This window comes from Pituophis catenifer, unplaced genomic scaffold, assembly GCF_029215685.1.
Source record: "Pituophis catenifer annectens isolate HBS135680 unplaced genomic scaffold, rPitCat1.0.hap2 SCAF_1, whole genome shotgun sequence".
Lineage (NCBI taxonomy): Eukaryota > Metazoa > Chordata > Lepidosauria > Squamata > Colubridae > Pituophis > Pituophis catenifer.
The window spans coordinates 71,831,655-71,856,321 of NW_027256881.1; the positions used below are offsets into that span (position 1 = coordinate 71,831,655).

The window sequence follows — 24,667 nt, forward strand, 5'->3', positions numbered from 1 at the left end:
CAGACCCTTCAACTCTTGGCCCATCTAATTCAACTGTTTTCATAGTGGCCAACTAACTGCACAAAGAAACCCAATGGTCTCCCAACATACGGCCTTTGGAGGCAATATCACAGTTGTTGTGGCTAATAGTCATTGTTCTCCATGACTTCCACGAATCAATCCAAACCTGAAAAGATAGGTCATGAGGGCTCACCTAGATATGATCATGAGCAGATATGATCCATGGATGGATAGCAGATTACAAATATTGTGTATGTCTATGGAAAAGAGACAGGCGAAGCATAGCTCAAACTATTGATTTTGTGCATGGCCAGTATTTATGGGTCCATGAGGCCATGTAGCTTTTTCTTGGTAAATACATGAATAGCTAAATAAAATACCTCTAGTTGTGGCTTTAATCTGTTGAGGCTTTCATATAATTCTTTTGAGCAAGATTGGTGCAGACAAGCTTACCTGTAATTGTGCCACCTGCAATAACATCCTCATGGTATTGAAAATACATAGTCAGGCACATTTTGGGATGTATGCCATAAACTCAATCAAAGCCAAGAGCTTGTGCTCTTCCATACAAGCTAGGATCTCTAGGTAGAGACTACACTGAAAGTAAATTATGTATTTTAATAATTGAGATTCCAGAAGTATGCTAAATATTTTGAAATGTGAAGCTATGTTTGGTTATATCATTACTTGTGTGTGTGTGATATCATAAAGCATAATGGTGGTATGAACACAGCACTAGCAGTGACTTTCATGTAGAAGCAGCACAAGGGTCTATGAAAAGGGGGACATATGCTGAGGTTTCGTCATTGAAAAATTACTACATCTTCTACACACTATATTTCATATCCAGTAATCAGACCATTTTCTATAAAAAAATATTGTAAGACAGTATTTCGAATTAACTTTAACTCAATCTTACTTCCCATTAACAAGATAATAGAAAAAGGTTTCTATAGTTAGAGGTGTTGACTGGGGAAAGGGCAAAGGGGATAAGAATGATGAAAGCAGCACTAGTGCTATGATGCAAGCCCTGTTTTTCGGGGTATATCACAACATGGCTAGCATGTTCCCAAAGGGGTGAGGCTCATGACAACACCCTACTCTCATTGGTTTGATGAATATGAGAAGCTCCTGTAGAAATTGTGTTCCACGGAGTTGGTAATATTTCACCTACAAACCAATTCTCAACTCAAAAGTGCTAATGCAACCAAAGATTTACAAGGGACTTTGAGAGGCTCACATGGTGCTAATCACATCACAAATAGAATATGACTATAAATAAGAAGAGAGAGACATTAAAACAAGGGAAAAATCATCAGTGGTCCATGTCAGGTGATTTTAATTAAGAATCAGATATGAATTGTAGCCATATACAATTGTGAATAAAACCTCAATAAAAACATCTACGAAAGGGAGAAACATCAGGTTTATCCATGAAACTATATTGAAGAGAAAGGCAATATAAACAGGATTGGAGATAGATACATGAGGAGGAGGATTAGGCCCAGTTTACCCTATTTCATTGCCTAAGAACAGCAAACTAAAAATGTTGCTTCAATGACCTCAGGACATTAACCCCATCCGTTGACATATAAACGGAACGCTTTAGTCAAACCAAACTGCATTTATTTAATTCTTGAATTTGTTAACATGAACAAGAGACCCTGAGTTGGAAAAGCGCTTTATACTGATGAGCTCCGATTGACAATATTGGAAAAAGCTCCCTTTTTATAATCCAAAAATACACTGCAGAAATGTCTTCAGCTTGAAGGACTTTATGCCAATTCCTTTTTAAAGACTTGCTTCTTTTTAAAGTATCAAACAAGTACTCTTTTCTTAAATAAAAACTACCTCTCTTTTTTAAAGTATGGTATCTTTAAATACATTGAAATAGATGCCGTCAAGTGTCAGGCACTTATTTTCATTAATGAAAATCTTCTCTTTTTTGCTCAGTAGCAAAAGTTAAACCATTCCAAAAATGTCAGTTATCTACATCTGCTACCCCAATTCAATAGACTCTTATATGACACTAATAATTGTGCTGCCATGTAGGTGTGCACCAGGAAACCCAAAGCAGCATCTCCACAGTAGGAAATGTGGTGTTAGTTACTATGAACAACCAATTAATCCAAATATTTTAAGACTAAGTCAAGTATCTGAAGATAAGACAGCCTTCTGCTGTTTCCCACTCCCATCTTCAGCACAAATATCCCAGTGTATGTATGTGGGATTGCATACGTATAACCCCCCCCCCCAAAAAAAGCATTTTCTTTAGTGTTCTCTACAATTAATTCCATTTTATTATTTTCTAGAGTTATGCAATGCTTTGTTTCAGATTCCAAAATGGTGCTCCAGTCTATGAGGGACAGCTGCATATCAGTGTTATATATTCTGGCCTCCACACACTGCAACAAAGCATGAATTTTGGAACTGAATTCAAAGGCTATCCAGTCTTATTTTCCATTATATCTTTCAGGGCAAGATTCAGAACAAACCTCTTAACTTTTGTCATAAACATTGTTAATGAGTATATATAAGCAGCAGAAGGAACAGGAAGTAATCTGAAAAAAAACACAACACACGATTTGTAGAGAAGTGACTTTTCAGTTCACACCACTCACAGGTATGGACAATGGACAACTCTGAAGGTGGAACTACTTATCTGGTGGCTAGTATGGAAGAAGGCTAGAATTAGCCAGCCTGACAACAGATACAGTGCCCAAACAGGCTTTGTAAGAATTCCACATAGCATCAGAGGTACATGTGTACAGTGTATCTCTGTTATTGGGTCTTCTCCCAGGAAATCCAATTCTCAAGGTCAAAAGCAAACATTCAATAACCTTTGGTATTTGATTGAAGAAATTACAATTTGTGCAGAAAGGGGAATTAAGGCTTGAAGGTGATAGGGAGAGAAATACTGTTTAAAGTTACAGAAATGCAATGTCAGTTGCATTAGCTATTTCTGGATGTTGCAGATACTGGACTAGGCTGGTTTCTAGTGGTATGCTGGACCACTCCAAGGTGCAGGTGAGGGATGTCGTCTTTAAGTTGTTCCTCCACATAAAGTAGTTTCTGTGTATTATTAAAATAACAGAAAATCTAATACAACAGAATGTATGTGATACATTCAGGTCCTATTCTCACTATGGGAAGCAGTACCAGGAATCAGAAATCTCATGAAATATTTTTTTTAATACAATGTTTTGTTTTTAAAGAAAGCATCACAATGCCTTGCAGTAAACATGTTGAAGAAATGTAACACCAGGAGTGAGGGTAAGGGAAATGAGCTAAATTTCAAAATGTGGTTCAGTGCTGCTGGGCCAAAAGAGATCAAACAAATTAGTTATTTTTCATGTTATGTTTCTTCTAAAGATCGCTTTACCAGATGGTTTTTTAATCAGTAAAAAAAGGCAGCTCTATCCACATATTTGATTATTTCTTTAAGCTAGTCTCTTTCTTCTCCTTTTATGTTTTATAATAAAACATATTAAATACATTTCATTAAATGTTTTATTTGTAACAAACGACCCTATTTTGTGTATCAATTAGGCCTCGTTTCACAGAAAGAAAATAAACAAAAACATACCTCATTAGCTAAAGCTACTTGATTTTTTTCCCCCTTCAACCCGAGTCAAGTGACATAGACTAATGTAAAAATAAACATGTAAATGTCTGCAGATTTATATCCTGCACAATATATTTGAAAGAGAAGCGCTGAATTTTGGTGTTTGGACTCTGTGCTTCCATTAGGCTTTTCTATTAGGAAAAGCCCATATGGTGTTCACAAACTGTTTTGGGCCATTAATTTCAGAACCTCGAACATACCGGCCAAGGCTCTGACAGATGATATTAAAATCTATCTGTGCTTGATATAAAGTTATCTTCTTGTAACGAATGTATTTAATAATACAGATGGTAGCCTATTAGCTGTTGGCATTCATGTGTAAAATAAATATGGGTATTCTATCAGATGGCTTCATTTTCTAATTAGATTGCACACTTTGTCTTTACCATACATACAAATATTAGGCAATGTATCCCTTGTTCATCACCAAATATGATGTGCAGAATGGCAATTAATAAAAGACCAAAAAACCCGCCCACCCTTCTAACACTGGATCACTTCAAAATACAAATACTCATCAGGTTTCTACAAAAAAGTATTAGTACAAAGGGCAACATTAAAAAAGAACTGGGAAAAAAGTTTAAAAAACACACAGAAAAACCAGTAACCGAAACTAAAAGACAAAAAACGGAGAGAGAGAGAGATGCTCTTTTTCTTTCTCCAAAAATCAACGGACGGATTGTTTTTGTCTACCAATTGTCCAGAAAATCAAATCCCGTCTTCAGAATAACATTATTTGCATTACTCTGTGGAAAGAAAGAAAGAAAATTTGTTTTAGAAAAGAAAGCAAGTAGTTACAACCAGTGGTGGATTGCCCCCGGTTCGGACCGGTTTGCAAAAACCGATAGTAAAACCGGTGGGAGGCCCCGCCCATCGCCCCGGATGTCATCATCAGCGATCTGCGCATGCGCAGAAGCTTCTGTGCATGCGCTGAAATAAGGCACACATGCGAGAGAAGCTAGCACGTGTGCAATCCTGTTGCGAACCGGTAGTAAAGGTAAGTAGAACCCACCCCTGATTACACTCAAAAGGGTGTAAAAACAATAATAACCAAGGCAAGAATTACAATATTGTACAACCGTTTGGGTCTAGACCTGGCCTTCTGCATACACTGCATTAGGAAGGTTTTTGTTTCCACAAAGAGTTTCCACCAGAAAACCACCAATGGGTTTTCAATGGTTGTCTCTCCATTCTGAATATCTTATGGATTCCCAAACATTTCCTCTAGAAGACTGGCCAGAATGGGGAAGCAAGACTATGAAAGAATGGCCTCTCTCCTATTACCAGCTAGAAAGGAATTTCATATATCCTGTTTGGCAGAAAGAGCTATCAAACATTTCACAGGTTTGATGCACAGTGGCCCACAGCCATATATGGCTGCACTCAGATATTCAGATTATGATTGGCTCTTCACTGAACTTTCTCTCGGAAGGTCCCAGTTACCAGAAATGCTACCCAAACAATATTTAAAATGAATGGGAGATGTGTAGGAATATTTGTATGATCAGAGAGGCTGGGTTATCCAGAATCAAGTACCAATTTCACTTGCACAAAAATGAATGTGACACATTATTCCACCTTACTCTTCCTTCAAGCAACTAGTCCCTTAAAGAACTATTTCCATAAAATGAGTGGGGAGGGGATTGGTCATCTCTTTGTCCCTTCAACCAATAAACAGATTGTGAGGTATAATGTAGGCCAGAAATAACAAAGTTTTAAGGTACAGAAGTAATTCTACATACTAATCCATCGTACAAGTGCAATTAGTTCTTACCTGTTCATGCACATCTATGTTTAATAATAGCTTTGCAAGATCATACCAAGGCCTATCATAGGCCAGCATTTTGTTTCTCATAGTAATCAACAAAAAGGTAGACACATAGATTTCTAGATTTATTTTTATTTATTCAAAGAATGTATATAGCTGCCCAACTCAAACAATGCAACTCTGAGCACCTTTAAAATAAACGCCCCTCCCAAACTGCTGTTCTCTGCAAGCAGCATTTGGATGACTCCTGCTCTCAACTCAGCAATAAGACTAACTGCCTCTACAAGACTTATCCACTATTTCATCCACCTCTTTCAAAGCCACTAGTCCTAGCTAAATCTTCAAGTCATGAAAGTTACTAGTTATGGTGTGTCCTTTTTACAGTTCTAAAATTCTTCTAATGCACTTCATTGGATGATCCAAGATTCAAGTGTTTGAAAACTCTGTCCACTTTCTCCTTGCTTTTATATTTTACTTATTTTTCATAATTTTTAATGATTGTATATACCTCAATTATGTCCTCTGCCCTTCACCTTTTCTCCAAGATAAAGAGTCCTATCGTTTTCTCATAGGCAGATCTTCAGGTCCCTTTCCATGTTGGCAACCCTCTTCTGCACCTTTCCCAACTCTATTATATCCTTTTTCAAATGCATTCTACTTCATATTCCAGATGTGAATGCTTGTTAGATTGGCAAAGAAGGCATTACTCTGCCAGCAGTTTTACTTTCAACTCCTTTCACAATAACGCTAAGCATGAAATGTGTCTTTTTTATAGCTACCATGCACCAAGTTGACGTCTTCAGTGAGCTACTGATTCTGACGCACATCCTGAATCCCAATATCCTTTTCCTGTTTTAGTTACAGAAAACTCGGACCTTGTGCATACGCCCTAAAGCGCATCATATTACATGTAATTAAATAGAAGAGATGCTCATTTGGTTGCAGCACACCCACTCACTTTAAGAGGAGCTCTTCCTACTTAGTTTTGGATTCTACCCTCAGGAATGGAAAGAATCCACCCTCTTCCACTGCACGTGTTAGAGGCTCTCTGCACACTGGAGCTGCTGCTACAAATGTCACATGTACAGGCAATCAGAAGGCAATCAAGTTTATGTTTATGGAACAGCATGCAGGGCTTCAGGCAATATAACTAGTATATGTTGCACATTTTAAAGACATGAAATAGTGAGGTTCACGTCTTAGATGTTTAACCTCTGATCTTCTCCAAGAGGAAAACAAAGGATTTCAGTTGTGAGGTTTTAATAATCTAACGCACAGGTGTCAAACTCGCTGCGTCACGTTGCCGTCACGTTTCGCAACGTTCTCCCCCTTCGCGAAGCTGTGGTGGGCGTGGCCTGCATGTGACACATTCGGCCCGTGGGCTGCCAATTTGACACCTCTGCTCTAACAGAACTCGTTTTCTGGGACTCGGGGGGTGGTTGTGGTGGTGTTATTTTTATTTATTTATTTTTGCTTAGGTTCTTTCTACCTCTCATACTATAACCGGACAACGAAGAATCAGCCCTTACCTGGCCAAATCCTTGTAAATCTGGAACAAAACTGTTTTGAGCATCTTCATTTTGGGTTGCAGCAGATGACAATTTCTCTGCAGGGTCAGAAGGAGCATCAAAGGCACTAACTGCAGGTTGGTTGGATGGGGGCTTTTCCCATTCTACGGGTGTTGTGGGAACAACTGGGGCGATCGCTTTTTCAGGCTTAGGAGCACTAGGCTTCTCTGCTTTACTTGCTTCTTTTGGACCAGATTCTTGCCTATAATAAGGCTGGAGGGTTTTCTCTCCTTTTTCCATGGATTTAATTTGGCTTGGGGTTAGCGAATGGAACTCAGACTGTTCCCCTTCGTACTTGGAGCGCTCAGCATTGATCTTCCAAAACGAGGACTCCTCCTCTTTTTTGGCCGGTATAACCCCATCTGAGTTTTGCGGTTTACCAGCCTGAGAAGGTTTGGGGGCTGGGGGGCCAGGTGCGGTTTTGCTAGGCTGTTTCTGTTCGTGCTGAGGTGCTGCAGTACCCGGTTCTTGGATCAGCAGAGAAGCAATGCTGAATTCCATTTGACTCTGTTAGGGGATTAAAAGTAAAAAAAAAAAAAGAACATTAGTTCTTTTCCATGGACAACCAGTCGTTCAAATATGACAAGGGAGTAGTTCATTTCAGCTATAAACGTTCTTTGGCATCTTATATACAGAGTACTGATGTTTGTACGCTAAGACAGCTTACGTTTGGCGTTAAAAATGGTAATTCTCCAGCAGTGCAAATGAGGCAGAACAATTCTTTATTCTAGGCTAGCTTGGAGGAAAGAAACATTTTTCCTGCTTCTTTGCTGGCAAAGAGAGACATAGGCAAAGTTTTGTCAGAGAAGAGGTCGAAACATTTAAATAATTTGCTTACTTTGAAGAATGACCTAAATCAGAGGTCAGTAATGTACTGCCTTCCAGATGTTGCCTCATTGCGTAATCTTTTGTTATACTGAGTAAGGCTATTGAGAAATAAAGTTGCCCACCTGGAATTTTTTTTTAAGTCCAAAATACACATTCCTTAAGAGTTGTTACAGAATAGCATGATGCAAAAAAAAAAAAAAAAATGCAGAAAATGTTCAAATGGAAAAAATCATTTAGTGGCTCCGGACAAGGGGGAAAAACCCACAATAGTAAAATTTAAAAAGACAACACAGCTCTCAACTGACTCTGCCTGGTGAAAAACTACTGAAGCAGCTCTTTCTCGTCCATTGTGCTCTCCAGAAGAACAGTCTTGGTCAGGGATGAAATGCTACCGGTTCGGGCTGGTTTGGCCGAACCGGTAGTAAAAAATGCTACTGGTTTGCCGAACCGGTAGTAAAAAAACGTAAAAAAAAGCTCCGACAATCAGCTGAGCGATGCGCGATCATTGGAACTTTTTTTTTAACCTTTTAACCATTTTTACTACTACTATTTGCTCGAACCGGTAGTAAAAAAATGCTTTAAAAAAGTAAAAAAAAGGTTCCCAAGATCACAGCTGTGCTGCGCAATCGTTGAAACCTTTTTTTTTTTAAACTTTTTTAAAGCATTTTTTTACTACCGGTTTGGGCGAATAAGTAGCAAAAAATGCTTTTAAAAAGGTTCCGACAATCGCTTGGCACAGCTGTGATCACCCAAGCCTTTTTTTTTTTTTACTTTTTAAAAGCATTTTTTACTACCTATTCACCCGAACCGGTAGTAAAAAATGCTTTTAAAAAGTTTTTTAAAAGGTTCCCAAGATCGCGCACCACAGCTGACCCCCCCCCCGCTGTTCTACTTACCTTCCCATGCTTCTTTTTGGTGTGTACTGCACATGTGCAGGCAGCATGTGTTTGGGGCAAACTGCACATGTGCGTGCGCGCAGCCAGCGAACCAGTAGCAAACCGGTTCAGATTTCACCACTGGTCTTGGTCCAAGATATCTGCAAGTCATTTCCACTCACACAAACCACTGGTGTGGATTCAAGGCAATATATATCTTACCATATGAATTTTCTGGCCAGACCAGGAGGTTTTGCTTTTTTTAAAAGAACTAGTTGTTGAGAGCTCTGCCATGGAATAACAGTCTATGTTTAGACCAGGACAAGGGGATGGGAGAAATATCGGCAGAATCAAAACAAGACAAGTTATTCAGCCTGAATATACAGTATTTAAATTTAAAATTCCCAACCCAACCTAAGAATTTAAATCCTTCCTTTCATATTTTAAAAGGCAACTTTTTAAGTACTCAGTCATGTCAAAAACCATCTTGAATACTTCATCTATTTCCCCAATCCAAAAGACAACACAAAATATATTTCCTTCCCAACTCTGCCCAATTAAATATCCATTCAGTAGTTAAGATTAAATCCTAATACTTTACAGATATAAAAAAGAAATACAATGGAAAAAGATTCCAAAAATATACTTTTGCCACTTCTGCATTAATCTGAGAATGATCCCTAGAAGAGGTGAGTAACTTTCAAGCGCCAGGAAAATCAGGAGATCCAGACTGTTCAAATGGGTATAAAGATTTATTGCAAGCTTAAGCTTTCTACAAGTATCTGAACTATTAATGGCCAAGAGAAGTTGGTGGGACAGAAGAATCGAAGGAATTCAAGGTGGGCTGGGATTAGATCTCTTGCAGGTGCAAAGGGACTCATGACTGATGCTGCGTTTCACCCCTCCTTCGGGCTCAGCCTTGTCACCTCCTACAGTAACCTAAAGTTCTAGAACGCACACAGCTCCCTCCTTCTCAAATTTTCTTCTATGGCAATCCCATCCAACCAAATGCCAGTTGTTGCACAAGCAAGGAAGTACAAAGCCATAGTGTACAACAATGCAATTAAAAAACAAAGGCTATGTCCAACCTCCTCCCAAAACTCAAATCCAATTTCTGGAAATCTTATTCCTGCTCATGTATGTAACACAATTCCAATAATTCAAAATGTGTCCTGTCTATTGCAGCTTTCACTCCATTCACAAATGTTAAGCGCAGCTTTGCCCACTAAGACATTTTCTAGAATTCCTAGACCTGCTTTCATCATCCCTGGGACCTTTCTGATGGGGGAGGGGGAACGACATCATTTCCTAGAATTCTCAGCAATTATCAGAACAGCTGGACCATCCTGGAGGTCTAACTCCATATAATTCACAGGCGTTCAGGAAGGAAAGGATGTTCTAATCCAAACCCCCCCCCCCTCTTTTGCTACCCTAGAATCTTTAAATCACACCATCAGTGATATTTGTTTATATCCTGGCTTGATCATCAGGGAAGAAATATATGTGAAGGTCTTTCTTCTCCCAGGAAATTTAATTAAATTCACTTCATGGCTGAATATTTTTCATCAACTGTATCTTCAACAACCTAGGCACTCTTCAGATTTCTCCCATTTCCCAATACTGGCCAAGATGATGTCCAAGCTGGGAGAAATGCTCCATGGATCAAAAGAAAAGATTGTGGAAGTTGCACTCTCTCTCCTTCAGATGTTCCCCTGCAGGCTCCATATCCAATCACTGCCATCCCTCCCAGCATGTATGGGTTGCATTATAAGGCTGACTCCCATCATGCTGAATCAAGCTGGATCTGAACTGACACATACTCAACTCTGAACTAAAACCAGAGAATACCACAAGAATCCAAGGAGCTATTTTTATATCTTATGAGCTTGTGGGGAATGTAGAGTATTTCATGAAGTAGATAGTGTACAGAGCCAAAACAAGCTGTTTGGCTTGGCAACTGCAAAACAGAAGAGAAAATAATGGGGGTGGAGGAGAAAGTAAAACAAAACCTGAAGGACAGGAGCTTATAAAAATGTTCAAAAAAGCCCTAACCTTAAGCAGAACCTAGACTTCCACAAAGCAAAATTATATCCAAGAGACATTAAATAAGAACCTACAACAGGCTGCATTGATACTCTTGGAGCACATATTGCTAGAGAAAGCTGTTCTATGGCTGCATTTACACAGTGCCTTAAACTTGTCTAAGATGCGATTAAATAGGCTGTGATTTGGTGGCAGGCAACTATTGTTTTATGTGCTGTCTTGAAGTAAACCATCTTATTAAACCATAATATTTTTTCAGCATAGCACATTATGCGAACATAGCACTTGTGTTTAGTTCATCTAAGTTCAGAATTAAGCAACTTAAATGAACCTAGCCTACTTCCTCCAGCAGTTAAGAATTGCTTTCTGTACCAAAGATAAGGCCCTTGAGGAGTTTAATCAACTATGTTCCTTGTGATGGTGTAACTCTCCAAACTATTTTTATTTAGAACCATAAACTGAACTGGTCCAAGAATTCTCCCTTCCATTTCCATTGCTTTCGACAGAAAAATAAGACAAGGCTGAAATCCATAACTATTGAATTCCATACATATACGAATGTAAATACTGTGTTTCCCCGAAAACAAGACCCTGTCTTATATTTTTTTAAACCCTGAAATAAGTGCTTGGCCTTATTGCCATGCACTCAAAAGCCCGATTGGGCTTATTATCAGGGGATGTCTTATTTTGGGGGAAACATGGTAGTACAACTAAGTTTTAAAAATGATATGAAAAACATGCAATTGTCTGTCTTCCTATTTCATTAAGTTTTCTTCTGTTTAGTCACTCTGTGTATGTTTTTGCCAACGCAATCAGGAAAAAAAGTTTGAATTCAAAAGAAGAATATGCACATGGAAAAATGGAGGTGGTTTACGTATGAATAGACTGTGGTTCTTAAAACATTTTGCTTCAAACCTTTTGTTTGAACATCCCTGGATGAAGCTGTTTTGTAAGGAGGGATAAAATTCCTCCCAGCTGGATGTGCAGGACTGATTAACAGTTAATGGAAACATATAGTTGCAGCTACTGCTGCCCAAGGGAGCCATGCGAGTTACTGAAAGCAAAGGTTCACATAGTTTTGCTGCACACAAATATGAAGCTTTGGATCATTTCCCCAATAAATAAATGAACAAGTATGTGTTTTTCACTCATTTTTAAATTGGGTTTTGTTATCTAGTTTTAGGACTTGTGTGAAGAACAAATTATATGTTGATGTCCTATTTACGCAAAAACATCAAAAATTCACTTGCTATCATTATTCAGGTGTGATCAGCAGAAGTTACCCTCCAGATCTTCTTGGGTTGCCACTCTTTGTAGTCCTCAGAACTAGCTACACTGGGCAGGGCAGAGAGAAACAGAAGATCAGGGTTAGGAGGACAATTCACTACCTGATCCTGCTTTCACTGGGTTATTAGGGGAGCCTTTGCCATAATGGCTGAGGATTATGTGAACTGTAGCTGAAACAATCCAGAAGGCACCAGGTTGGGAATGATCGATCACACTGATCCCAGGACTTTCACCAAGCTAAGTCCTGCCGATGAACAAGAGAGTCACTTTTTAAATCGGTGTATCTATTTCACATTTGAAGCATTATTTCATCTCAGTTTAAAACATTATTTTCCTCAACATAAATCTACAATCAACAACCAGCGGCCAAGGGCTGTGTTGGGAGAGCTGTAAACACAAATGATTACTGTCAAGAAACAAAAGGCAATCAGCAAAATATATAAGAGACAGACAGAGACAGACTGACACCACAGCATTTTTGGACAGACCTATTCTAAAGATGTTGATTTAGTAGTACAGTAAGTTTTCCAAATAAAAGTCATTATGATTCTTTATACCTCCATGTTTCGGAACTTTATATATGATTCTGAAGTACTCAAATAAGGTTGACTGTTGCAACAGACATGAAGGGCAAAGAGTGACATGTGGCCTCTTCCTTACCATGTTTCTATTCTTTACATCTAAATTATTACTTAGAATATTCTAGGAAATGAATCTTCAGCAAAAAGCATGTGACTGCTTGTAATATACAATTTAGTTCTAGAATTTGAAATGTGTTGTGCCCTTTCCCTCAAGCAAAATTAATGCAGGTCAAGCAGAAGAAAGAAAATGGAACAGCACTAGCCATATAGCTCATGCATATACAATACTATTTATCAAAGATGGAGCAAGAGAATAAAACAGATGAAAGCAATATCTGGGGCTCCAAAGGTCAATTCTAAGAGGGCCCTGAATTACATGGAACGGCCTTTCAATCACAATTTCACCTAGAAAAATGAGGAAGGCAGTCTGTAGAGATTCTCAGTCATCCTGGTCATGGTTGTCCCAAAGGTGCTTTTTCAGGAGGCAACTGGACTTTCTTGTTTTTTCTTTTGAAGACGTTTCGCTTCTCATCCAAGAATCTTCTTCAGCTCTGACAGGACAGTGGGGAATGGAAGGATTTATATTTATATTCAGAACCAGAAGCACTACTCAGGTGACCCTGAGGACACAGATAAACCTCCAAGTGCTTCAAAGATCCTCTAAAAGGATGCAAATGACCAGCTGTCTGCAAGGAATATAAATCCTTCCATTCCCCACCATCCAGTCAGAGCTTAAGAAGCTTTTTGGATGAGAAGTGAAACGTCTTCAAAAGAAAAAAAAAAGATAGTCCAGTTGCCTCCTCGAAAAGCATCTCTGGGACAAGAAAGGCAGTGTAAAATGTTTCACTGCAGCTTTGGACTATCTACTTAAGCGTGGTTAGACATTTTTTTCAGACTTCTGCAGAGGTCAGAACAGAATGAACGGAACAGAAATTCTAATACCAGCTTATGAGTTGCATTTGTCAAAAGTCGAAGTTTGATGACCATAAACAACTAAAATGCCTGCAAACCCAATACTGGGAGCCAATATTCAGAGTTCAGGTCCTGAAAAACATAGAAAACTACTTTATTCCAATTCAGATTGCTGATATGCCTGGCTAAGTGTGCTGCTGAATCCCTCCCAGCAGTCTCAGCCAGCATGACTAATGGTGAAAGATGCGGGGTGTTATTTAGCAACAACTGGAAAGTCATTAGCTTCCCATAACTGTACAAGTAGACTAAGTTAACCATAAAAGTGACTAGTGACTTTGGTCCAGTTATATTGTGTCTCTACATTTCATATTATGAGCAAGAAACAAGGGTTTCTTGTACTTCTATTTGTTCTTCAGATGATAAATGGATAAAATGTATTATTTTTATCATTATTATTGTTTGAAATTTGAAACTTTGAGGAATCACATTTTTTTCTGCTGTTGAAACCTATATTCCACAAGATCACACATAATTACCTCTGGGCCCCAAAGCAGAAGTTTATTACTGCATTGTGTGTTCTGAAACTAAACAAACCTGACAATTATTGCACATGTAACAATTCCACAAAGTTACCTTAGTTTCCCAAGAAAAAGGAGCAGAGTGCTCATCTTGCCAGGTGATATCCTGAAATAAAAGCAAAAACACACCAATAAGCATGTACTTTGCTCAAGGCAAAAGGAATAGAATCATCCAGGATACCTTAAAACTGAATAAAAGGGAAGGTTTATTGAGACCAGCCAAAATGATACCGTTTCCCCCAAAATAAGACATCTCCTGATAATAAACCCAATCCAGCTTTTGAGTGCATGGCAATAAGGCCAAGCGCTTATTTCAGGGTTCAAAAAAAATATAAGACAGGGTCTTATTTTTAGGGAAACACGGTAAGATTGTATAGACTATGGAATTCTCCACCAAGTAAGACAGCATAAATAAAAGGGGATGAAAGAAGAAACAAATGTTCCCGAAACAGTAAACCAATGGGAAGACTAAACTCCAATTCATGAATATAATTGAATATTTGTCTTAGAAAATAAATCCATAGGGAAAAACAAATGTGATTGATGACAAAGTTTCCACACATTTTTTGAACCTCAGAACTGTGGGATTTGTTACTTACATGAGAACATTTAAAGTCTATCATTCCCATTTACAGATTCAAATAATCCATTCAAAATCTAACCATAACTGAGAAAATTCTCCCCTCTCCCATACCCATCAACTGTTTAACCTCTTCAAAGCATAGTCTATCTGGATTTTAACTGTCAATTTACCCATTCTTAACTATCCAATTAATATGTACTAGATCTTTTAACTATTCAGTCTAACAAATTCATTTTATTATAGTTTCGCCTTTTGGTCCTCTTTCCGTTGAAATCTTCTTTCTTCAGTGATTTTCATTTTATAGACATCTGGTTGGCTTAATCTCTAAGTTCGTGCCAAACCACTGTCTCCTCCTTAATTCATTTGCTTCAACTTGTGAGCTTCCTGAATATTTTTTTCTCTAGAACATCCATTAAAAAAACTTTTAATTATACTTGCACTTAGTTTATTCAACTTTGCAAGCCTGGAATTTTGAACTTCGTCCTTTTCAGACAAATATAATTCAAAGAAGAGATCATTAAGCCTCATTACTAGATAATCCATCAAGTTACTGTCCCCAGCTTTTTTGCTAATACCACTGATGCAGAGACTGCTTCATCTGTCAAGATCTTCAACATCTGCCAGAAATGTTTAACATCCATAAGATCCTTCTCAATCATTTTATACAAGTGGCATTTTTAGTACCTAAGCCACAAGCTTGACTAGCTGACAAATATCTAACAATTGCCTTAAATTATTATTTCTTTCAGACATACCTGATATATCTTCTTTTATCAAAGTAAAGGACTTCTCTTATTCTAGTTTCAGTTCCTGACTGAGGGTTTGTTTTTTTTTAATGTTTGATTGGGTTGGAATCGTCTTCTCAATAACGGCCTCATTAAAAACTATCAAACTTTTTGGTTTCATCCTCTTCTTGTCCAACGGAACTTTGTCAATGGCTTGATTTGGACACTTCCACCTTCCTTCCTTCCTTCCTTCCTTCCTTCCTTCCTTCCTTCCTTCCTTCCTTCCTTCCTTCCTTCCTTCCTTCCCTCCCTCCCTCCCTCCCTCCCTCCCTCCCTCCTGAAACATATCTCCTGAGCGTTTTGCATTTCTTGATTATTTTTGGAGAGGAATTTAGTTCAATTAAAAGCTGAGAATGGTTAAAAATATTGAGTTTGAGAAAGCAAAGATTTCAGGGGACAATCCTGTTTTAATACGGGCATACCATATTTAATTTTTTCTAATTATTCTGGAAATCTCTACAAATCTTGGGTAGCAACAGCTAAATTACTCAATCAGCAATAACTTTGCAGTGAGTAACATTCTTTCCCCAGAAAACTTTATTTATTTTTTGCTTCCTGTACTGATCTGATCTATATTCTTCCTGGGTATTTGTGTACTATGTATGCGGATTTGTATTTATTTGTGAATTGTGATACTCATATTGAAGTTCCCTTATTACAGTTTCTAAAGCTGAAAAATAAAAAGGTGAGTTTCAGTTCATTGCACCGAACTAAGCTCAAACACGGTTGTCACACAATGACAAGACTTTTTTAAAAAAAAATCTTCCCAGAAGAGATCTATCAAGATATTTTCCTTAACGGCTTGAAGAGTTTCATCATAAAGTCCTATTTCTCAAGCCCTTATCATAAGGTATTTTTGGATGTAAATATATATATATATATATATATATATATATATATATATATATATATATATATGTATGTATGTATATGTATGTATATGTATATGTATATGTATATATATATAAATTGTTCTGGCAGTGGCCATGCCACTGAGGAATGTTAAAGTCCCCAATACGTTATGCTTGGCACATGCATGATAACCTTAGGAAGGATCCTTTGATTCTGATGTGGTCTTGCTGCTTTTATTTATTGGAAAATTGCTGAACTAAGAAGAGGGAAACAGTTAATGTCTTTGATTCACATTCAGACAACTTAGAATAAATCCCTCAGGGAAATAACATGATGTAGAAAGATATGGAGTGTTCCCCTAGAGTAGGAATTAGGTTTTTATTTAGGCAGGAACAGGAACATCTCTGCCGGCTTCTGCACATCCATGACAAAAAGGCCATCCCTTAAGCCAAAGGACGTAACATCCTGGTTCCAGCAGCAGCAGTAAAGCATCAAGCACAGAAAAGTCTGCATCTAGCTACAAGTCACCCAGGCAGTATGTTACAATAAGGGCATTCGAACAGAAAGGCAGGAGAGGAGACACTGGCATCTTTCTTTTTCTTTTCTTTTCTTTTTTTGAATAGCAAATGACATATACCAAGTGCAGGCCATCCACCACAGGATAGTAATAACTTCTCTGTTAGCCAAAGCACAAAAGAATCTTCTGTGATCACTATGAAAGCGTTTCAGCAGCAGCACTTGGTTTTCTATCTGGCATTTTAATAATACTAGTAAAATATGAAGAATGATGAGGAAGAGAAAGAAAAGAGATACGTACTCGGTAGACTCACAGAGCCCTTTTCTCCACCCCTAAGCTATGTTCCTGCAGCTTCTCCTTCATGCCATGGAAGGCAATCTTTAAAGCACTGCGTTTGCTGGACTGATGTAGCCTCCCTGCACATATCTGTCAGCTCCACCAGATACACCAACACAGGAAATCAACTCCGTTGGAAAAAAATAAAACAACTTCTATTGAAATTGGCTGCAATACCAGAATTTTACATGTCTGGTTGTGCTGTACCTCCTCCTCCTTCTTATACTCCAGTAAATTAGGAAGGTGTCTGTCTGCTTCCAAATGTTATCTTGTTGTTTTGAACTTTTTTAAAAAACGTGTCAGTCTTTTTTGCATAGGTAACAGGTCCTATGTATTTCTGTTAGGGTCAATTTCCCTAACTTTCTACAAAATCCGAAAATTCTAACTCCAATGCATGAAGAATCTAGAGGAGCACAACAGTTGTCCTCGGTAAATATAAATTAGATAGGCCCCAATGCTGTTGGCTTTTTGTAAGGCATTGAACACATGGCTGCGTTCCTGAGCATAAGAATTGGAGTGTCACTCCTTACCATGAGTAACTTATGCTGATGGCTGGTTGTTGTTTATTTCAGCTGCTGATTATATATGTATGTATTTATATGCATTTTTAGAGGTAGAACCCGTGATGACACAGTGGTTATAGTGCAGTATTACAGGCTAACTCTGCCTACAGCCAGGAGTTCGATCCTGACCAGCTCAAGAGTGACTCTGCCTTCCATCCTTCTAAGGCTGATAAAATGAGGACCCAGATTGTTGGGGTTAATATGCTGACATTTGTAAACTGCTCAGAGAGTGGAGTGGTATATAAGTTTATGGAGTGGTATATAAATCTAAAATCTATTGCTACGCTATTTCTATTTATTTTATGGTTTTAATTCCTGTCAATTACCCAGAGTCAGTATAAGGAAATGGTTGTCATATAAATTGAATTAAATAAACAAACAAAAATCTGTATACGCATATAGTAATATGATATATACGACAGGACAGACTATAGATAGGCACAGATCGTTCCCTGACTACACTTTCATCCATCCACGTAAATGAAAACTCCTACTTCCAAACCTAAATGAGAAGTTTTGAAACTATTATAGATCTTAACCATAGGAAACATCTCAGCTCTGGTTACTGGACCTTTCAGAAGTTAAAGGATCTTGCGTAAGTTAAAGCTACCATACAATCATGTTTCCTCCATGCTCAATGTTTTTTTAAAAAATAATTTCAACTGTGCTTTTTTACAATTTCACTTACTTAGTCCAACTAAACACATATTTAAAAACAGAAGAATGTATTTACCCAGGAGAACAGATGAGCCTTCTCTGCTATAGCGTCAGCTCTCTGGAATATCCTAAACCCCAGGGGTGAGGCTTGCCCCCACCTACCTCTCATTCCAGAAGGGCCTGAAGACCTGGCTTTGATGGTTGGCCTGGGGATCCAATAAGGGAGTACATCACTGGAGGTGACTACTGGACCAATTAGCTGATCACCACTTCCCCCCTGCTCTTCCTGCGCCTCCTCTACCCATCTTTTAAAATTTCATATTACTTACAGGTAGTTCTCATTTAGTACCCACCTCACTTAGTGACTATAGACTATAGTGACTATATATCATGATGATGAAGAAGTAACTTTATGATCAATCCTTGTATTTACAACCTTTGCGGGTCTGGGTAGCAAAGCAAAGCTGAAGTAAGATCATTTATTTATTTATTTATTTATTTATTTATTTATTTATTTATTTATTTAATCAAATTTCTATACCGCCCTACTCCCGAAGGACTCAGGGCGGTGAACAGCCAAGATAAAATACAGATAATACAAATATTAAAAATCCCTTAAAATTATTAAATATTTTGGCCGAAACACAAATTAAAACACCCAATTTATAAAATCACGAATTAAAAAATTTAAAAAATAATTTAAAAGAGGGGAGTTAGGCCAGGCCAGCTTGCTGAAATAGAAAAGTTTTGAGAGCACGGCGAAACGTGCGCAGGTCCGGGATCTTGCGTATCTCTGGGGGGAGCTCGTTCCAGATGGTAGGTGCACCCACAGAGAAGGCTCTCCCCCTGGGGGCCGCCAGTCGACACTGTTTGGCCAACGGCACCCTGAGGAGCCCCTCTCTATGGGAGCGTACTGGTCAGTGAGAGGCTATTGGTAGCAGAAGGCGGTCTCATAGATACCCGGGTCCGATGCCATGGAGCGCTCTAAAGGTGGTAACCAAAAACTTGAAGCGCACCCGGAAGACCTCCGGGAGCCAGTGCAGCTCGCGCAGGAGGGGGGTCACATGGGAGCGCCACGTCACTCCCATAACCACCCGCGCGGCCGCATTCTGGACCAGCTGGAGCCTCCGGGTGCTCCTCAAGGGGAGCCCCATGTAGAGAGCATTGCAGTAGTCCAAGTGGGAAGTAACGAGAGCATGAGTGACCATATTTAACGCCAGTTGCGTCCCGATCCAGAAAGGGACGCAACTGGCGAATCAGGCGGACCTGATAAAAAGTCCCCCTGGCCACGGCCGTCATGTGCTCTTCTAAAGACAGCCGTGAGTCCGTAACTCCTCTAGCCGGTGCAGCATCATAAGAATAGTTGTCACCACTTCACTTAATGGCCAGGTTGCAGGTCCTAACTATGGTTGCTAAATGAGGACTTCAGAAAAATATTCAGAAGATTAGTTTTTTACATGAACAGAGAAGTCAAGATTAGACAATGGTTGCCTTTTAGAATTATGAAAACTGAAAACCGGTATTGTGCAATATGCAGAAAATATATACTCCCATCCTAAGATTATCCAAAAATCTAGTACTGATGTATCTTATGGGCCCTAAAATGCTCCTCTAGATAGCACAGGGTTATTCTAAATGTTCAAAAGAAACAATGACATACAGGTCTTACTACATCTCAACCGCTATGCCCATGTATTTTAGGAGAGCATATTGAGACCATTTATTAAGATGCAATTCTTACTTTTTCCATAGTCTTTGGCACAAGTATCAAATATAAAAGAACGAGAATAATTTTTAAAACTTCCACTTTGGAGCACTGCAATTTATTTTCTACACCCTTGATTTTCCTAGATCAGCAGGGACATTGGAAAACCTGACTTACATTTTTAGAAGATGTTTTAAAAATACCCAGGCCTGGAATATTCACGATTTTTGTGGGGAGAAGCACAAAAAGGATTGTCAGTTTCCTGTAGTCAAACATAAATGATTCCACAATACTAATTTTAGCAGTAACTTCCTACCGCCTGCTGTTAACAAGTTAGTTGTTTACAGGACCTTTTTATAATGCTTATTCCTGTGAATGAATTTGCAGGCTAAGTTAAGCATTGCCTTTCCTTCTTTCTAATTATTTTTAAGTGTACAATCTCCTTTTTGGCTTTCTACTCCTGAAAGATTACAAGTGGATCTTTACTGGTGTAACAAAAATATCCATAGGACTCTTAGCTCTTCCTGTACTGTATCCTTTAAATGGGCATTTAAGGAAGCATAGAATTCACTAGCACAGTGTTTCTCAACCTTGGAAGCTTGAAGATGGGTGGACTTCAACTCCCAGAATCCCCCAGCCAGCAGTGCTGGCTGGGGGATTCTGGGAGTTGAAGTTCACCCATCTTCAAGCTTCCAAGGTTGAGAAACACTGCACTAGCAGAACCTTTCCCGATCTGGTGTGTTCCAGATGTTTGAGGCCTGGAATTCTCAGAATTCCTAACTAGTATGACCAAACTGGGAGATGATGTTTTGAAATGCAAAGTAGCCCTCCCCAAATTATCTTGAATTAAAACATGAAGTACCTAATGTCTTAAAATATAGTTGAAATATTGGAAAATCCCATTGTCCTATTATTGCAAAAACACCGAGAACCCCTGAGGCAACTTAATGCTTACCAAACTCTGCAATATATAAATCCCAGAGTTGTTTGGATCAGTGGCCAGATTTAGAATTTTCAGAGTATATCTTGGCTGGTCTTCTGGGGGAGAGTTATTTACAAAATAGTTGGAAGGCTGGATGTAACTAGTCACAAAACACCCATTTACCAAAAAGCAAACTGGTAAAACTGCCCACTTCTATCCTTTATGTTCAGAATACCCCTTACTACATTATACATTTGCCTTTTTCTAAAGAGATGGGCAAATACTTGATTGCAGCTAGCAACCATTTTTATTTTCTAAGATTACTTATAGAGCCTATCTGGAACCTAGAAGCATTTTAAAGAATAATAATTGAGAATAGTTTCAGCTTCCTATTTTTTTTAAATTAAAAGAATGTTTTAAAGGTCAGATGGAGCCTGTTAAATGCCAAAAATGAGCCAAAAGGCCCAGTAGCATTATATTGTCTATCTCCGTTTTTAAAAAACCTATAGATTTCTAAATGCACACAAATAGCCACAGAAAAGCAACTGTGTCAAATGAAATATAATTGAAACATTAAGCCTGATAGCCGAAAATAACACAATTGTAAAATATTTTTACTTAGCAGCCATCATTTCTACTTGCTCTTAGTTTATATTTATTATCTAAACATAAATATTATATCTATATGTTATATACCTGTATAACTATTATATCCATCCTTCCTTTTTTGTAGAGTTCAAGGCAGTTTCCAAGAGATTCTTTTATTTTATTTTGGCAATAACAATCCTTCAAGATAAAGTTGGCTGAGAGAAAGTGACTTTTACCCAGTGAAAGCTTGCAAAATCCATAATTTCTATACTATAGGAGTACAGGGCATGAACCATATGCCACCTTTCCTTAATCAGGCTGAGAGAAACTACATTATACCTGGCTTTTCAACACATTATTCTTTTCAGGGTCAAATAATGTGCAAATCACAACACAGCAAATCTGATTCATATACTGTAATGATATCAATATAAGGCATGCAAGTATGTACCCACATTAAAGATTTAAAAACACACTTTGATAGCCATAGCAATAGTACCATACAGGGATTTCTGTTCTATCTATGCATGGAATGTAATCTAACCAGATGCAGAGAAATAGAATTCAACTGCCTGAACTGAAATTAGTGTAAATGAAATCTATTAAGACAGACCTTTTGATTTGACACCTTTTGAGAGCCAGGAGATAGGCAATCAACATTTTGCTTCTCTTGTACTCCATTCAAATAAGAAGCAAGGATGTTGAGTATCTGCCCTAATTCATCATCCTTAAATTAAGCTTTTATTCAGACATACAAACTAACCTGTTTTTCAGAAGAAGTGGCTCTTCACAGAACTCGTTTGGAAAAACAGTGTAGCCATTACAAATTATGTTGAACGTCCTGACAGTTACTATATGTTTTTGTTATGATTTCACACTTTTCTGTTTTCACAGTAAAATAATCAGGTATTTTACAACTACTCACTAGCAGTGACAACTATCACTGGGATACACAATAAAAATGAAGGGGGTGATAAATAGTAAGAATCAACACTAAAAACAAAATGAATGGGAATGGGGGTAAACAGTTAAAAACCGAGCAGGCTGTTTCTCCTGTATTTAATAATTCTTGGAAATCTAGAGGAATTTTAATTCCTGCAGAGGCAGAAAATAAACATTCTACAGACTCCAGAACTTTTCAACAGCACAGAACTTGTGGCTGCTCTTCTTCCATCTGAATAAATCCCGCTGAACACAGAGTGACTGATGTCGAAGTATGCATAGCCAATTGAGTTTGGAAGAAAAACCCCTCCACCTATGACCTGAGACTGTGCCGTGGACAAGGACTGCTGAAACTATAGCTCACATCCTGCTACACTGTACTCTCCATATAAGGGACTCAAGGACCCATTTTATAACTCCTTACCTGGTAACCCCCAGCCCTCCAGAATATTCTGACCATTTTTACTTACAATTGTTATCAGTTGTTAGGATTGAATGTAGATGAATTTTGCTATTCTGCCTGCAAAATTAGGCAGTCTTTGATGATCCACTGATGATCCACTGATGAGCCTACCACCAATTGTAAAATTGTATCTTGTTTATTTTTAATGTGTTTTGCTTTGCAGTTCTGATCAGTGACCATGATAAAAAAAATACAGCCATCCACACCTGTTTATTTATTTATTTATTAGTTTGATTTATATGCCGCCCTTCTCCGGAGACTCAGAGCGGCTTACAATGAGTTAAGCAATAGCCTTCATACTTTTGTATATTTATACAAAGTCATCTTATTGCCCCCACAAACTGGGTCCTCAATTTACCCACCTTAGAAAGGATGGAAGGCTGAGTCCACCTTGAGCCTGGTGAGAATTGAACTTGCAGTAATTGCAGGCAGCTGGCAGCTAAATACTACTTTAATAGTAGTTTAGTCCACTGCACCACCAGGCTCCTCATGTTTGTAAGAGGAAGACTGTAACTGTCCAACCCAGATGGAACCATGCATCTTGTCTACATATACCGACTTCGGCCCAATTAACTTTACTATAGGAGCCATGTAACGCCTAAAGGTAAAAGGAAAACGGCCCTCTGCACATGCCTCCCTGCCAGATACTTTTAGCCCCTTTTAAAATACTACCTTGCGTCCTCGAAACCTTTTCTCCATGCCTTATCTGTTTTTCCTTGATGCCACCTCTCCCACCTCCACGCACAAGTGGCTCCCGACTGTTTCAAAATAAGACTTTTTCCCAAGCCGGGCCCGGGAAAAACAAAGTGCAACATTACCCTGCTCACCCTCTGTACATGTGCAGAGAGCGACCGCCCCGCGCACGAAGAGCTTACCTCGTCTCCGAAGCGCACTACCTTCTGGCCGGTATTGAGGCGCAGATTCGGGTAGCAGACCGGAGGCGGGTTGTCTCGGGCTGCCCCTCGGTGAGCCGCGTACCGGGCCTGGATGTTGGGCTGCACCAGGCTTTTGTCAATAATCTCGTCTTGCTGGCGGGGCGGCAGCCGCTCCCAGTCTGGCCCGTAGCGTTCGCGGATGCGCTCCTTCTCCGCCATGATTTTGCGAGCCATGGGGTTCAGCGAAGAGAAGTAGCTGAAGCGCTTACGTTCCCGCTCGTCCAGAGGCCGGTTCCCATTCAGGACCGCCGTACGAGAAGCTGCGATCGCTGCCGCCATGGACGCCATCGCCGACCTGCCCCTGCTTCACGCGGCCCCGGGGACTCGGCACGGCGAAGGGGCAGCAGAGAGCCGACCGACTCTTCCGCCGCGCCCTCCGCTCGGCGGTTTTACTCCGCTCTTCGCCTCCCCCAACCTTTTGGCTCCTCCTCCTTCTGCGTTTAGCCACGCCTCCGTGGCTCCTCTCGGGCCTCGCTCCTCCTCTCGGCCCGCCGCGCTTCTTCCCGGCTGGAGCGGATGGTGGAAGTTAGAGGCGTTTGCTGTGGAAAGGCCTCCTTGCTTTTCTTCTTCCTCCTCAAAGCCGCCAGATTTGCATGGATTTACACCTTCCCAGGTGTGTTTCATCAACCCAGTCTTCGTCATGGCAGCATTAACCCATTTCAAAACCTTGTTTAAAGAAGCCATTTGATCTGGATAAGAAGCGTTCTAAACACCCTTACTCAACTCTGAATCACAGTGTTCATGTTTTCCAGAT

At 39.2% G+C, this 24,667-nt stretch overlaps 1 protein-coding gene across 2 annotated transcripts; it reads right to left on the reverse strand.

The window, feature by feature from the left end:
- Positions 1-1,322: 1,322 nt before the first annotated feature.
- On the reverse strand, positions 1,323-24,267 carry CUNH1orf198 (chromosome unknown C1orf198 homolog). Of its 2 annotated transcripts, XM_070932575.1 has the most exons (4): positions 23,854-24,267; positions 14,121-14,171; positions 6,923-7,468; positions 1,323-4,371 (listed from the first exon to the last, which is right to left on the reverse strand). In XM_070932575.1, exons 1-4 carry the CDS (start codon positions 24,199-24,201, stop codon positions 4,315-4,317), a joined length of 1,002 nt encoding a protein of 333 aa, XP_070788676.1. In that variant the 5' UTR covers positions 24,202-24,267; the 3' UTR covers positions 1,323-4,314. The 2 variants fall into 2 exon arrangements, with proteins under 2 accessions (XP_070788676.1, XP_070788677.1); XM_070932576.1 differs by lacking the exon at positions 14,121-14,171.
- Between the last annotated feature and the right edge of the window lie 400 nt (positions 24,268-24,667).